The sequence below is a fragment of the Corvus brachyrhynchos genome, unplaced genomic scaffold (genome assembly GCF_000691975.1).
Source record: "Corvus brachyrhynchos isolate BGI_N302 unplaced genomic scaffold, ASM69197v1 scaffold91, whole genome shotgun sequence".
NCBI classification, from domain to species: Eukaryota; Metazoa; Chordata; class Aves; order Passeriformes; family Corvidae; genus Corvus; species Corvus brachyrhynchos.
Window position 1 is genome coordinate 1,056,068 of NW_008236442.1, and position 12,738 is coordinate 1,068,805.

General features: G+C 44.9%; 1 protein-coding gene across 7 annotated transcripts in view; it reads left to right on the forward strand.

The window, feature by feature from the left end:
• Positions 1-12,738, forward strand: part of SYNPR (synaptoporin) — a 94,765-nt gene that overhangs the window by 51,790 nt on the left and 30,237 nt on the right. For 6 of the 7 annotated variants that reach the window (XM_017747160.1, XM_017747159.1, XM_017747164.1 and 3 more), the window contains exon 2: positions 10,811-10,935. In XM_017747160.1, coding sequence (XP_017602649.1) covers positions 10,811-10,935 — 125 coding nt within the window. Of the gene's footprint in view, positions 1-1,881; positions 1,921-10,810; positions 10,936-12,738 lie in introns of those variants that run through there. The other variant, XM_017747162.1, reaches the window with a different exon arrangement.

Genomic DNA, 12,738 nt, shown 5'->3' on the forward strand with positions numbered 1-12,738 from the left:
ACAAGTCGTTTCAAACATTAGCGTATCACACCCTTGTGAATTTCACTCGGTTGTGTGTGGTGGGCTGGAGACTCAGCACGGCTGGTCTGAACAGAACTGGGCTCTCCAGGTCCCTCCTGAGCTTTAGGTACCACTGCAGGATGCAAGCATTTGGGTGCAGTGCCATGGGATGGGAACAGGAAAGGGCCATGTTCCTGTTCAGTGCATCCTTGCTCCTTCATCCAGAGCCAGTGTGGGCAGCCTGATGTGAGATGAAGAGATGAAGCTGCTGCCTGCCAACACTGCAGCTGTGTGTCCATACACAGGAGGCAGAGTTGCTGGAGAGCCCAGGGGGACATGTAGCTCCTCGCTTTGTGTGTGGTGGCACTGTGCCAGCCCTGAAGAAGCTGGAGGGGCCCATGGGTGTGCCTGGGCTGCAGGTGAGGTTGGGGCTGGGGATACACGCCCCTGTAGAACCATGGAGCTTGCTCAGCCTTTATTTACTTCAGTGTCCAGTGCAGATGGAGGGTCTGGCTCTGCCTGTCCTTAGTTTGCAGATGTGACCGAAAGGTTGCAAAGAGCCCTTGCACCTGCAGTGAAACTCTTTGGTAAATGAGCTCTGGGGCCAGAGACGTGACAGTACTGTGAAATTCTTCAGCCATCCTCTCCTGCCATGTGCCACCTCTTATTTTGGAGGAAAAAAAAAAAAGGAAGGCAAGGAAAGAAAAGAAAATGAGAAAGATGTGCTAAGCCCGTCTGTAGAGACAGTGGAAGAGACAGATGATCAGCATGGGGTATCTGCAGTGCTGTGCCTTCCCTCTCTCTTTTCCAAACTGCTGGGTGTGTGTCAGGGCTGTCTGTCCATCTGTCCGTGCACAGGCTGGATGAGTGGGAGAGCCCTGCACCACCTAAATGGCTGCGCAGCGGCTCATCTGTCACCCAAACTCCCCGGCACCATGGCAAAGCAAATATGCTGCAGCAGGCTGTAAAGCTGTAAACATATGGGCACTAACAACAGATAAAGTGAGTGATTTAGTCTAAGGGGCTTGGTAGATTACCATAAAATGTATCTTAATTAGAAAAGCAATCAAAGTTGCACAGAGTCAATGAGGATGAAACGTCTCTGTTGGCAACAGTGAGCATTCTGTCCCCCATACCAGGGGATGTGGATGGTGATGGATGCAGCTCATGCCCACTTTGGGCGGTTTCCTGGGGTTTACCCAATTCAGCCCTGAGTGCAGGCTGCCCTCATGCTGAATTATTTCTTCTTTGACCCATGAGACCGTTCTGTGAGCTGCTCAGAATGAGACTGATGGTAGACTTGGGTTCCTTTAAAAGCATTAACAAACCAGAAACTGCTGAAGGTGAAGGAAGAGAGCATTTGCACATTTTCCTTAAAACTATGTACCATTACCCAAAGATACATCTGAGTGTTTGCTGTGTATAGCACAGCTAGTCCCAGATAAAGGATTGGGGCTTCTAAGTGCTACCATAACACAAATAATTAATAAGTCTCTCTCCCTCACTGTGTCTATATCTTATCAGTGAGCATGGCCATAATTAGCTTTCACCTGATTCTGAGTTTATAGCATGTTCAATTGCTTTTTCCATTCTGCTTGTGTTTTCTCTGCTTCCTTATTTTAGTGGCCCTGGCTTTATTCCACAGGCCAGAGTCTACGGATTAAAAAAAAAAAGCTGGATAATCATCTCCAGCAGTGCAGCAGTACAGATGTAAAGATTGCAACAGCCAAAAACATATTGATGCACTACTGGTTTTGTACCAGTGGCTGTTTATTTTCCGGGGTCTGGGAGGATTTGAAGTACACTGGGAAGTGGCACAGAAGATTTGCAGCAGCTGCTGGCAGCTGAGAGAAAGGGAAGGATGACTGGTTGTCTCAGAATTAAGTATTTTGAACCATGAAGGAAATGGAGAACTTTCAGGTGAGATCTTTGAAAAGTTTTTTCTCTGTGTTTGGAAGCAGGTATGGGTACACATTTCAGGGAACGTGAATGAAGAGGTGTTGAAAAAAAAGAGACAGGCAAGAGGTGTGGAGCAGCACAGGAAGTGGGACGATGTAGGGGAACAGGACAACTTGACCTGTCCAGATGAAGTGTTTCAGATCTTGTGACCTAAGGACAACATTGTTAGCATTTCTTAAATATGTTGTGTTTAGGTGTTACTTTTTATGATTTAAATGTGGGAAGGAGAGCAATACCATCTCTGGGGACAGAGTATGAGAGGAGTGGCAGAAAAGGAGAGGGAAGTTTTAATTTTAAAAATGTTTCTTGCTCAAAATGTTCCCTGTGAATTCCCAAAGCTCAGCAAAGCAAAGATTTATTTATAGCCCATCATCTTAATTATCAAAAAATAAATTATTTTTACCATGTGGGCTGATATTTAGCCAGGAGCAAATTCTTATTCCAGCCTTTTGCACAGAGGTGGGTATTGAGGTCAAAGCTAGCTCCAGTGGATTTTTCTGTCCAAAACTGGTTTAAGATGAGGCAGTGGGCCCCATGTTTGGAGACAGAGCCAGTGCAGGCATGTGGGACAGCAGGTGGGGAGGCAGCAGATGACACCAGATAGTTACACTGGAGCCTAGGGAGCTGAGAGGAAGCGACTAATGGCCTCTGATGAGCATGGATGTGATAGTAATGACGTTAATGCCCTTTCATTCACCCAAAAACATCTTCAGGAATGTATAATCCCTGCTAGTCAATGGGCAATCATTAGGTCATAAATAATACAGTGTGATTGAAGGACAAGAGCCTTTCCTGTATAATAATTTTCCATCAGTGCTGACCCAGGGAGGGTTTGGTTGCAGCCCCCTCGCTGTGCCACGCTGCAGGGACCCAGCTGTCAGAGCATTTTCTGGTCAGAGGAGTGCTCCAGCCTCTCAGTTCCACTGCGTGCATCTGTCACCAGAGCAGGAAAATTCTCCTCAGGAGAATTCCAGGTCCATGGAGCAGTGCTGGGAAAGGAGCTGAAGCTAATGGAAGGAACAAAGACACAAATTAGGCAAGGAAGCAGTTCCAGGAGCCATCAGGGACTGTTACCAAAGGAGAGTGATGCCTGGTGGTGATGCTGGGAGAGCTGGGAATGGGGCTGGGAGAGGTGCCTTGTCCCAGCCCCAGCCCAGGGCAGATGGTGTGTACACTGTGCATGACACTTCTTTTGCAAGCTGGGTTTGTGGTCCCCTGCCATTCAGTGCTGCAGTGGAGGGGGTGTGGTGTAGTCTTGGCTGTAGTTGAGCCCCTGCGCCTGTATTGACCATCAGGGATTTAAAGACATTAAGTTCAGGGGCACTTTCCCTTCACAGATTGCTCCCCATGTGTGCCTGTCACTCAGCAATAATGTAAATCCCTCTGATTATTAGAGGTAGTAAATCCTACTTAGTAATAACTTGGATCATCTGCTGTATGCATTTATATTACGTTATGGGCAATTTTAAGCCCAGATGCTTTTAAACCCACCAAGCAAAAGAGGAAACGAGCAGCCATCCAACCTTTTTTATTTTATAATTAAATGTTTACACTTGTTACACAATAAATCCCATATAATCAGGCTGTAAAGTCTCCACAAAACCTGTTGTTTTCTGGAGGGAGCAGAAGCAGAGTTATATACATGCATTAACCTGAGTGTTTGCTGGGTTGTTGCCCATTACCTGTTAGTAAAATGAGAATTGACTTAACCTATTAGAAAAGTTCTCTTGTACCTCACCATGGCTTTCCATGGTTTTGCCTACAGTGGTCACATGTGGTTGGTGCCAAAGCAGCTCATGAGACAAGAGGAAGGGGACACAGCCTGGGAGTGGCTGCTCTCCAGGACTCTGGGCACTTGTGATGTTCTGGGCACTGTCACAATGTGGATCCTGGTAGAGACCACTACGGTTGGGGTTTTTTTTTTGCTGGAAGTCTAGGGCTAGAAAAGCTCTCAGGCCCAAAAAGGAGCACATCTTTGCTGCAGTGACATATATCACAGCATGAGTCATTCAGGGATTATATGTACAAATCTAAACATCTGTCCAGCTTGTGCTCTCACGTCCTTAAAGGAAGAGGGCACAAAGGGGAAGTTGTGGAGGCTTCAGAGGGAGAGCCATAACTTCCAGACTGTTCTACAGCCAGAGGGGAAAAGGGCTGCAGGCTGTAGACATGTCTGTGATACATCCCAAATCAAGCCATGTACACCCAGTAATTACCTAAGCCTGTCTGCAGCACTTGTTGGTGTCTTTTGTTTCATGGAAGACTCATCACCAATGTGTCAATGTCCATGTGCTGAAAGCAATTTATGCAATAAATTTCAAAAAAAACCCCTCAGGTCCTTGTAAATGTTTACCTCCAACCTTTGACTAATGGTTAGATGGTCTGGGAGAGCTTGGCAGCTCTGCCCAGCTTGTGTAAGTACCTTTGTACTCCAACAGCTTTTCGCTGAGTCCAAGAAGAGATGCTGTAAATGTGTCTCTGTTTTCTGCCTGTTAACTCCTCCATGCATGCTGCCAACCTTAGCATTAGCTTTCAGCTTTGTGGCTGACCCATTAAATATTGGATGAAACAGCTTGCATTACGTTTTGAACTTAATAAATAGGAAATGCATTTCCTATTTCCAGATTCTGTCTGACCATCTGGAAGAACAGTGTTCTTTACCCCAATGAATGGTTATCTAATCCTCTCATATACAGCTGGGCTTTATTCTATTAAAATGTAGTGAGAAAAGACTACCATACCATTATTTGGTGGAGCTAAATGGGGTTTTTAGAATAATCAATGGAAGATGAATGAAAAAGATTAAGGTTTTCTTCAAAGAAAAGGAAAATTGTCTCCTTGGGATTCAAGTATTGTATAACCAAATTATTATAACATGAAATTTACTCACTAAAAATACCCCAATTTCATTTCCATAGATCTTTCCATTAATAATCAAATCGAGTTTTTGGTTTTTTTTTTCATTTAAAATAAAGCTAAGCATTAAATGAAGTGCTGTGCTTTAAACAGAGGATGCTGTGAGATTCCTGCGTGCTCTGGGGTCAGGTCTTTCCATCCAGCTGGTGGCATCAAGGGCTGCACTTTGTGGGTGCTCTAAAATGCCAGGCAGAGGTTTACTGCTGCAGATGCCCTCATGAAGACCCTACCACCATGTAGGGAAGTCGTGGAGCAGAGTGGTCTCCTCCAGGTGGATGACAGTGGCATATGTGGTTCTTCATGCTCACACTCTGAGTTGCTCCCTCATCCCTGGGGTTTTCACTCCATGCAGACCAGGGCTGGGCTGGCACAGGAGCCTTCTTAGCAATGCTGCTGTTTATTTATAAGGTGGGGACACTAAATCCCAGCAATCAGTGAACTATGGCTTTAGGGCTTGTTTCTCAGCAGGAGCAGAATGTATTTCAGCTTTCTCCCTGTATAGCTGTTGAAGGAAAATTACTCCAGCTAGTTGTCACCCCCCCCCCAGCACTGCGTCAGCTGCGATGCCATCCACCTCCAATTCATCAACCAGTCAAGTTGATATAATTAGGAATCCCAAAGTCAATAATCTGATAATCTCCAGTGCACAAAGGCTTGTATGTAGGAGAAGTGATTCCAGGAAGTCTGCAGCTCAGATCCGTGCAGGAAAAATGCCAGATTTTAAAAAAGAAACAGGCAGAGACCCAGAGGAGAGAATGCTCCCTAATCCTTCACTGGTGACATATTTTGGGCCATCAGTTCTGCAGTAAATGTTTCCCGTACAGTCATTTAGTGCATTCGAACCTCTCCTTCACAGCATAAAGAATTATAACGTTCAATTACTGGTTCTGCCCCATAAGTAAATAATCTCAGTTTAACGAGACACTCTGCTGGGTAAGCGATGCCAGCTGTGGGGTGACATCTCCAGAGCCCTCAGAGCAACGTGCTCCCTTCTTGCTCCACACACGCTCTTGGCCACAGCAAGCAGCAGGAAGTGTAAGGCAGTTGAACATTTGGCAAAGGTTTTGCAGTCTCTCTGTTATGGTGATATGGAGAAAGGGAGGTCTCAGATCCAGAAATTATGCCAGAAAACTAGGGCTCCTTTTAAAACACTCTGAGCATGTAAAATGACTAACAATAGTGTAGGCGTTTTGAATATTTTAGGTTGCTCTTTAGAAGTGTCAGGAGTTCCCCTCAGCTTTCCAGTGTTAGGGCAGGAGTAGGGGACTGGGGGGACCTCTTTGGGAAAGTGTCCAGCAGGTTCATTCCCATTTTCCTTCCTCAGTGCCAAGAGAAAGCATTGGAAACCAAACCACGTAGCTAACTGCGTCCCTCACAGTCTGTTTTTGGCCACCACAGCTCCAGGCAAGACTAACACTTTCTTTTTAAGATCTTTCCCTCCTGGAGGACCCACCAAGGAGCCTTCAGGCAGAGCGGATCCTCTCCTTTGACGCAGGATAGTTTTCGGGTGCCTCCCCAGCATGGCTCCATCCTGTCAGCCAGCAAGTTGCCACAGGCCGCTGCACAGGGCAGACGTGCTCCTGGAAAAAGCAAGTGGTTTATATAGAAGTTACATCCATTTTATCGTCCTACCGAGATGTTTTAGCTGTAACATGTGCCACGTAAGCCTTTTAACTTGCCTTTTCAGGAACTGTTCTGCCTTCTCCTGGTGTGCAGAGTGAGCTTGTTGCTCAGCAGGCATTGAGAGGAATTGTCGGAAAGCCAAACAGGGAGAAGCTATAGGAAATCATCCCATTTTTCCCTTCCACGGTGGGATGAGTGATGTCCAGGGTCACATGTTGAGGCACTACCAACTGTTTAATTCACAGCTGGGACTTGGGCTCCTTCAGGGCATTACACATCCCAAGCCCCTGGCCACTGGGTTGGGAAACGAAGGAACCAGCCTTGAGCCTGGATAAATGACAGCACCTGAATGCTCAACTACAGGATTCACTGCCATTGCATCGAAACCTGGCATTGGAAGAAGGGAGGTGATCACATAAATCATATGATGAACCTTTCCCTGCCCTGCACTGGTGTGAGAAGCAGTATTGTGCTCTGCTAGGTATTGCTATTTTTTCTCAAAGTGCTAAGGAGCCAACTGGTCTTTAAAACATGTTTATCTGGTTTCACAGGGAAGGCTGGTTTATTGTTGCACAGTACCATAATAAATATAATTTTGTTGGTTAAGTTATACTGTGGGATTATACTTCCTTACAAAAATCTACCAATAGTCTGGGCCGAGGCTGGAGGTCAAAGAGGGAATATCACCATAACAGGATCTGGGAATGGTGTTAATCACTCTACAGAAACTTACTGCCTTGTCAGTGTTGGGTCTGAGACCATGAGGAAGAAGGATGATCTTCCAACCAGGCTAGACTGGACACGTGAGATGTGCATTGCTCCAGCCTGTGCTGAGGAGCACAAATAATATTCATTTCTCTCTCTCCCTTTGGTCTGTGGCCTCATCAGGTGGGTTGGCAACTGCTTCCATAACACACACTGAACTAGTGGGATGCTTGGTGTGTTACGCCACACGGAATGTGGACCACTGATCTCCACGCTGGGGACAGGCATTTTCCATTTCCCTGCAAGGGTCCAGGCACATGTGAAGGCCCAGCCTCCCCACTGTGTCACAATGGCAGGGCAATAGCTGCAGCTACAGGAGGAATGGGGAGCACAGGAGAAAGCAGGATTTGCCCTGCTCCCACACCTGTGGGCAGGATTAGCCTGGCATAGCCCGGGCAGCAAGAATTTGTTGCCTCAAGGGCACTGTGTTTCTCCCACTCCTGCTCCAGGGAAGCCAGGCACAGGGCTAGCTGTCAGGCCTGAGCCTTGGGAGGCAGCAGCCATGTGATAGCCAGAGCTAACTGTGCGTGGGGAGATTTATCTCATGTGAATCAGGATGCATGCGCACTGCAGGTAGGACTAGTGCTGAGTGTGGATTTATAGGCAAAGAGTAAATAGGAACATAAGGAAACACTTTCCCTTTCTCCATAAACTTTTCAATTTCAGAGCAGCTAGGTTCAATAAAATTATCTCAGATGGAGGTTTTATTGAATCCGGCTCATAAAGCTCCCATTATGGGGTTTACAACTGCCATTTACACAAATCCTGCTATTATAAAATACAGTGGTGTTTACAGCATTCCTGAAATGACCACAAAATTACTGTGTGCACAAAAAAATCAGTGAGTAGTTCTTGGCTTATTGCACTGGGTGCTCCTCTGACAACATAAAGCAGCACAACTCATGGTGGGGGAGAGAAGGGGAAATGCAGAGGTAGGAGGAGGAGAATTATGCTGCTGCTTTGGCCAAGGTACCCCGGGAAATACCGCTGATTTACAGCCCTCACTCTGCACTCCCTTGATGGAAACTGTAAATATGTTTCCAAAAGGAGCTTAATGTCCTCAGCATGCAGCTGTGGGGACTGGCTGGGCATTACTGGCAGCGGGGTGGAGCCAAGCTTGGGTTGGCTGAGGCATTGCTGAAGTTTGGTAGCTAAATCTCCAGTATGGTCCTTTTCCTTTTCCCACCTGCCTTGTGGGTGCTGGGTAATGTGGGAACCCAGAGTGCAGAGAAATATTCTCTGCACTCTGGGTTCCCACAGGTAAGGGTGGGAGCTGGTGGTTGTTCCTGGGGGAAGTTTGCTGAAAAGCTTCTGATTAAGAGCTTGTGGGGCTAACAGGTGAGTAAAGGCTGAATCTGAACTATCTTGAAGGACCAAGGTTCCAGGTGCCTGAGTCTGCTGTCAGAGATGCTCTCAATAGGGGAGAGGAAAAACTGGGAATTCTGGAGGAGATACTTCCTGGGAAGGAATAGCCTGAACTGTGTTTTTGGGCATGGCTCTGTGCCCTTGGTGAAAAAACATGGCACCCCTTATGCTGATTTTAAAGGCGATGCATTTCAATTGCCCCTCTTTCCTCTGCTTGTCCCCTTGCTGAGAGTGGTAGCTGAGAGGTGATGGCTCTTCCTTTATGGCAGGTCTGTCTCACACCACAGGCTTTCAAGTTCCCTCTTTTTATATCACTGTTAATCTTTGTGCCTCTCTACATACCTGCAAAACATACGCATTTGCAACTCTGTTAATTATGCCAGAAAGCAGGTCAACTTTCTCTCCTGTTCTCCTTAATATATTGTTTTCTGACATCACCTCACAAATTAACCTGAGGTGATTAATGCTGATTTTCAGTGCTGTGCTATATGTAAGGGCAGAAACTTCTTGTGTGTACAGAGGAAGTGTCTCATTTAGGATGAAGGAACACTATTTAAGTTGTAGTGAAAACATTTATTTTGTGGCACGTATTTAACGAGTCAATTCATAGTGAAGTTCAGCTTTCCTCTGTTGCAGTGAGCTCAGCAAGAAGAATTGATTCAATCAAAGTTTTTATTAACTTGTCATTAGGTACCTAAATACCTTTGCAAATCTATCCTCCATATATGACATGCCCTGATCACATTGGAAGCGAGTAGCAGGGTGGAAACTTACATCATTCTCCTGTTAGTCCCTGTGCTCCATCATGCTCAGCACATCACTCTGCAGCCAGGGAGGGTCTCCCTGCCCCAGTGCTCAGGTGTCACTCCTATAATCTGTCACTCTCTGGGGAAAAGGTGCACATGGAAAGCTCCAAGGCGGCCGAGTGAAACTCAGGGCTTTGTTTATGCTGCAAATAGGGAGAACAAAGATTAATGGCATGTTTTGCAAAGCCTTGTACAGCAAGAGAAGATCTAGTTTTTCTATTTATTATATTTTTAGTCCTTTATTTTGTTATTATATCTGCTTGCTGCATAATTTTTCAGTGTCCAAAAACATGGTTTCTTTCCCAGATGTGTGCACTCTTTGTTTCCTCTGGGTTGCTGATTTTAGCTTATTTAATTGTAGCTGGGATTGGGCATTTGCTTGCCATTTCCCATATCTGCCCCTCTGTAGATCTCACAGTAACTCTGTTAAAGCTAATGGAATTACTTCAGAGCTATAGTGCTGCAATCAACAAAATCTGACCTATCTAATTTAAATTACAACTGCATAAATAAACTGTCCCCTCTTCTGCTTAGGGTCTTCCAAGGAAGCCTAAGTCAATGATGTTTTAAGATACCCTATGCTAGCTTCCAATTCATTTCTTTGAACCCTTGATATTAAAGGTGATGTGTCTCTGCCCTGCATACTCCCTCCTTCATTATTTTTCTCCTGGAAGATTAAGATGTGATATGGGTTTGCATCAGAACCACCCAAGCTCTTTGTTCCTTTCTAGTTTGCTTATTTTAGCTGAAGTCTGGAATTCCTTTCTGCTTTGTAGTCAGTTTACTTCACCTCTATATCCACTTTGGATTATGGTAGTAATTTAGGAAAAGTAATTTTAAAAATACTGGGGTTTTTTCCAAAGTCATACATAACCTGGGAGAGGGGCAGCTCAGTTCTGTGTTTTGCCACATAATGGGATGGCGGCCGTGTGAACTGTCTTGGTCTGCTACTGCTACTTCTGGTTGCGCCTTTTAAATACTTCTGCCAGTGTTTTGTTTGGGTTAAGACTGACTCATTGTGCTCAGTCAATATTCATCCTTCTCTTCTTGTCCAATCTCACCTGTCAGTGGGGTGATTTAAATAACTGCCTGGGTTGTGAATCCCAAATGGAGTTCAAGACAGGAGGGAAGAGCTGAGATGGCTGGCATGGATGAATGGTGATGTGTCTGTGTGTCAGCAGAGCTTCATGTTTCATGGTTCTTTGCATTTGCTTTTGGGAAGGGTGCAGGAATAATGTATGGCAATGCTTTAAATGCAAGGAGTGATGGATAACCTGACCCAAGGGGGCTGGTGCTGCACCAAGAGCTACTGCATGGATCTGCTTGTGGTGGTTGCTGAAACGAAATAAAATTAAAATGTTGTTTGTTTTTGACAGCTTTTTGCAATCTTTGCATTTGCAACATGCGGTGGGTACTCTGGAGAGCTGCGCCTCAGTGTGGACTGTGCAAACAAGTCAGAGAGTGACCTCAGCATTGACATAGCCTTTGCCTACCCCTTCAGGTAACCCCAGCTGGCTCGCGGTGGTTCGGCGCTCGGGGGCTGGGGCTGGCCCAGCTTCATGGGGATTTCCTTCATTTGTAGCAGATTTCAGTTAAGCACCAGTCTGGGGCTCCAGAATTTTCCTCTGGTGTGCAGGAGGAATGAATTTGGCCAGACGTGGTGTGGATGGGGCCATGGCAACTGCTGGGAATGGGAGCTCAGCAGAGGAGAAGAGAAATTCCAAAGCCCTGTGGAGGCCAGGAAAGCTCAGGGAGTGGAAAATGGCAAGCAAGGAAAAATTAAACAACACATCATCCCAAGATAAAAAACTATAGTGTAGCTATTAACTAAGCTGGAAATGAGAGAGGTTTCCCATCCTTTGCAGTAGCAAGGATCTGAAATAGCTACTCCAAAGGAGGGGGAAGCAAAAAAACAAAATTAGTTTGAACCGTAATTTTGAAATGCTTTTTGAAAATTTTACTAATTGCCTGTTTGCATCTCTTGGTGTCTGAATGCTTTAAACCTAGTGATTTAGGAAAACAGTTTTTATAGCTTTTTAAATGTTTTTTTTAAGTACCTCTGAAAACTGTAGTGCATATATATATATATATATATGTGTGTGTGTGTGTGTAGATATGTGTGTATATATATATATATATAAAATATTCATGCCATTTAAGATCCTGCTTCAAAAGAGCATCTACAGTCTTCTTTTTCTAGATATGTCAAGTCCACTGCAGTGCAGAAACCATTCACTTTTGTGTAAGTGTTTTCTTCAAGGAATTGAGATTATTAAGAAAAGAATGCACAGTTCAATCTCAAGTCTAGTACACTATGACTCTAAAATTATTTTTCTTCCTTGGGAGATCACATGCTGTTTTGCTTATGATTACTATGCACAGACCAGACTTGAAAGCATCTATTTCTCTAATGTTCTAAGATACAGCAAATTCCAGACAGTGGGAACTGAATTTGATTCCTTGAAATGTTATTCTTGCTTGGCATACATTTATTACAAAAAAGTCACGTTTTCTGGTATTACAAGTGTTTGGTTTTTTGTCTGGAACATGTCTACATTTTCTTTCATTTCTGCTTAGTATGCACAGGAGAGATCCTGAAAAATGAGTTATGTGAGTTTGTAATTTGATTCACTTCATATAGGTAATTTCTCCTACATTCATGACAAATACACCCTGTAGTGAAGTGCTTTTAGTTCGCATGATTATAAAATAGTATTTTATTTTAAAAGTTAATAAAACAGAGAGAAGTAGCCGTCAAGTGTCTCCTGGTGTTTCACCAGGCACATCAACCATTGTTTCTAGAAGGAAGTGACTGGATCTGCAATTTCCCATAGTTTTTTTACTTATTAGAAAACTGGAAGTAATTGATAGGTAATTGTAACATTCCAGCATGTTGCAGAGATGATGCAAAATAGGGTTTATTTGCAGGAGGGATCCAGCTGAGGCTGTAGCTGGCCTTTGAACTCAGCACGCTGTCTTGGTTTGAAAGACAGGTGTCTGTTAAGGAAGGCAGCAGCCTCCTTTAGAATGGCAGATGCAACCCCCCTTCCCTCTGAATTATTATAATTTTGAAATCAAGGGGCTTTTAGGCAAAGATGTGGGAAAATAGGAGTAACAGTTCTTTACTATTATATATCTCTATGTGTATAACAAGGCAAACAAACAGCAATAACTCTGGCAGTAACAGCGAACAATCACAAACCCAGTGCCAGCCTTCTCGGCTGTCGGGCCCTTTCCCCTCGGGTGCAGTTCCGCTCGCAGCCGGCAGGGGCGCTGGCGGCTCCCGGTGAGCAGGGCAGGTGCG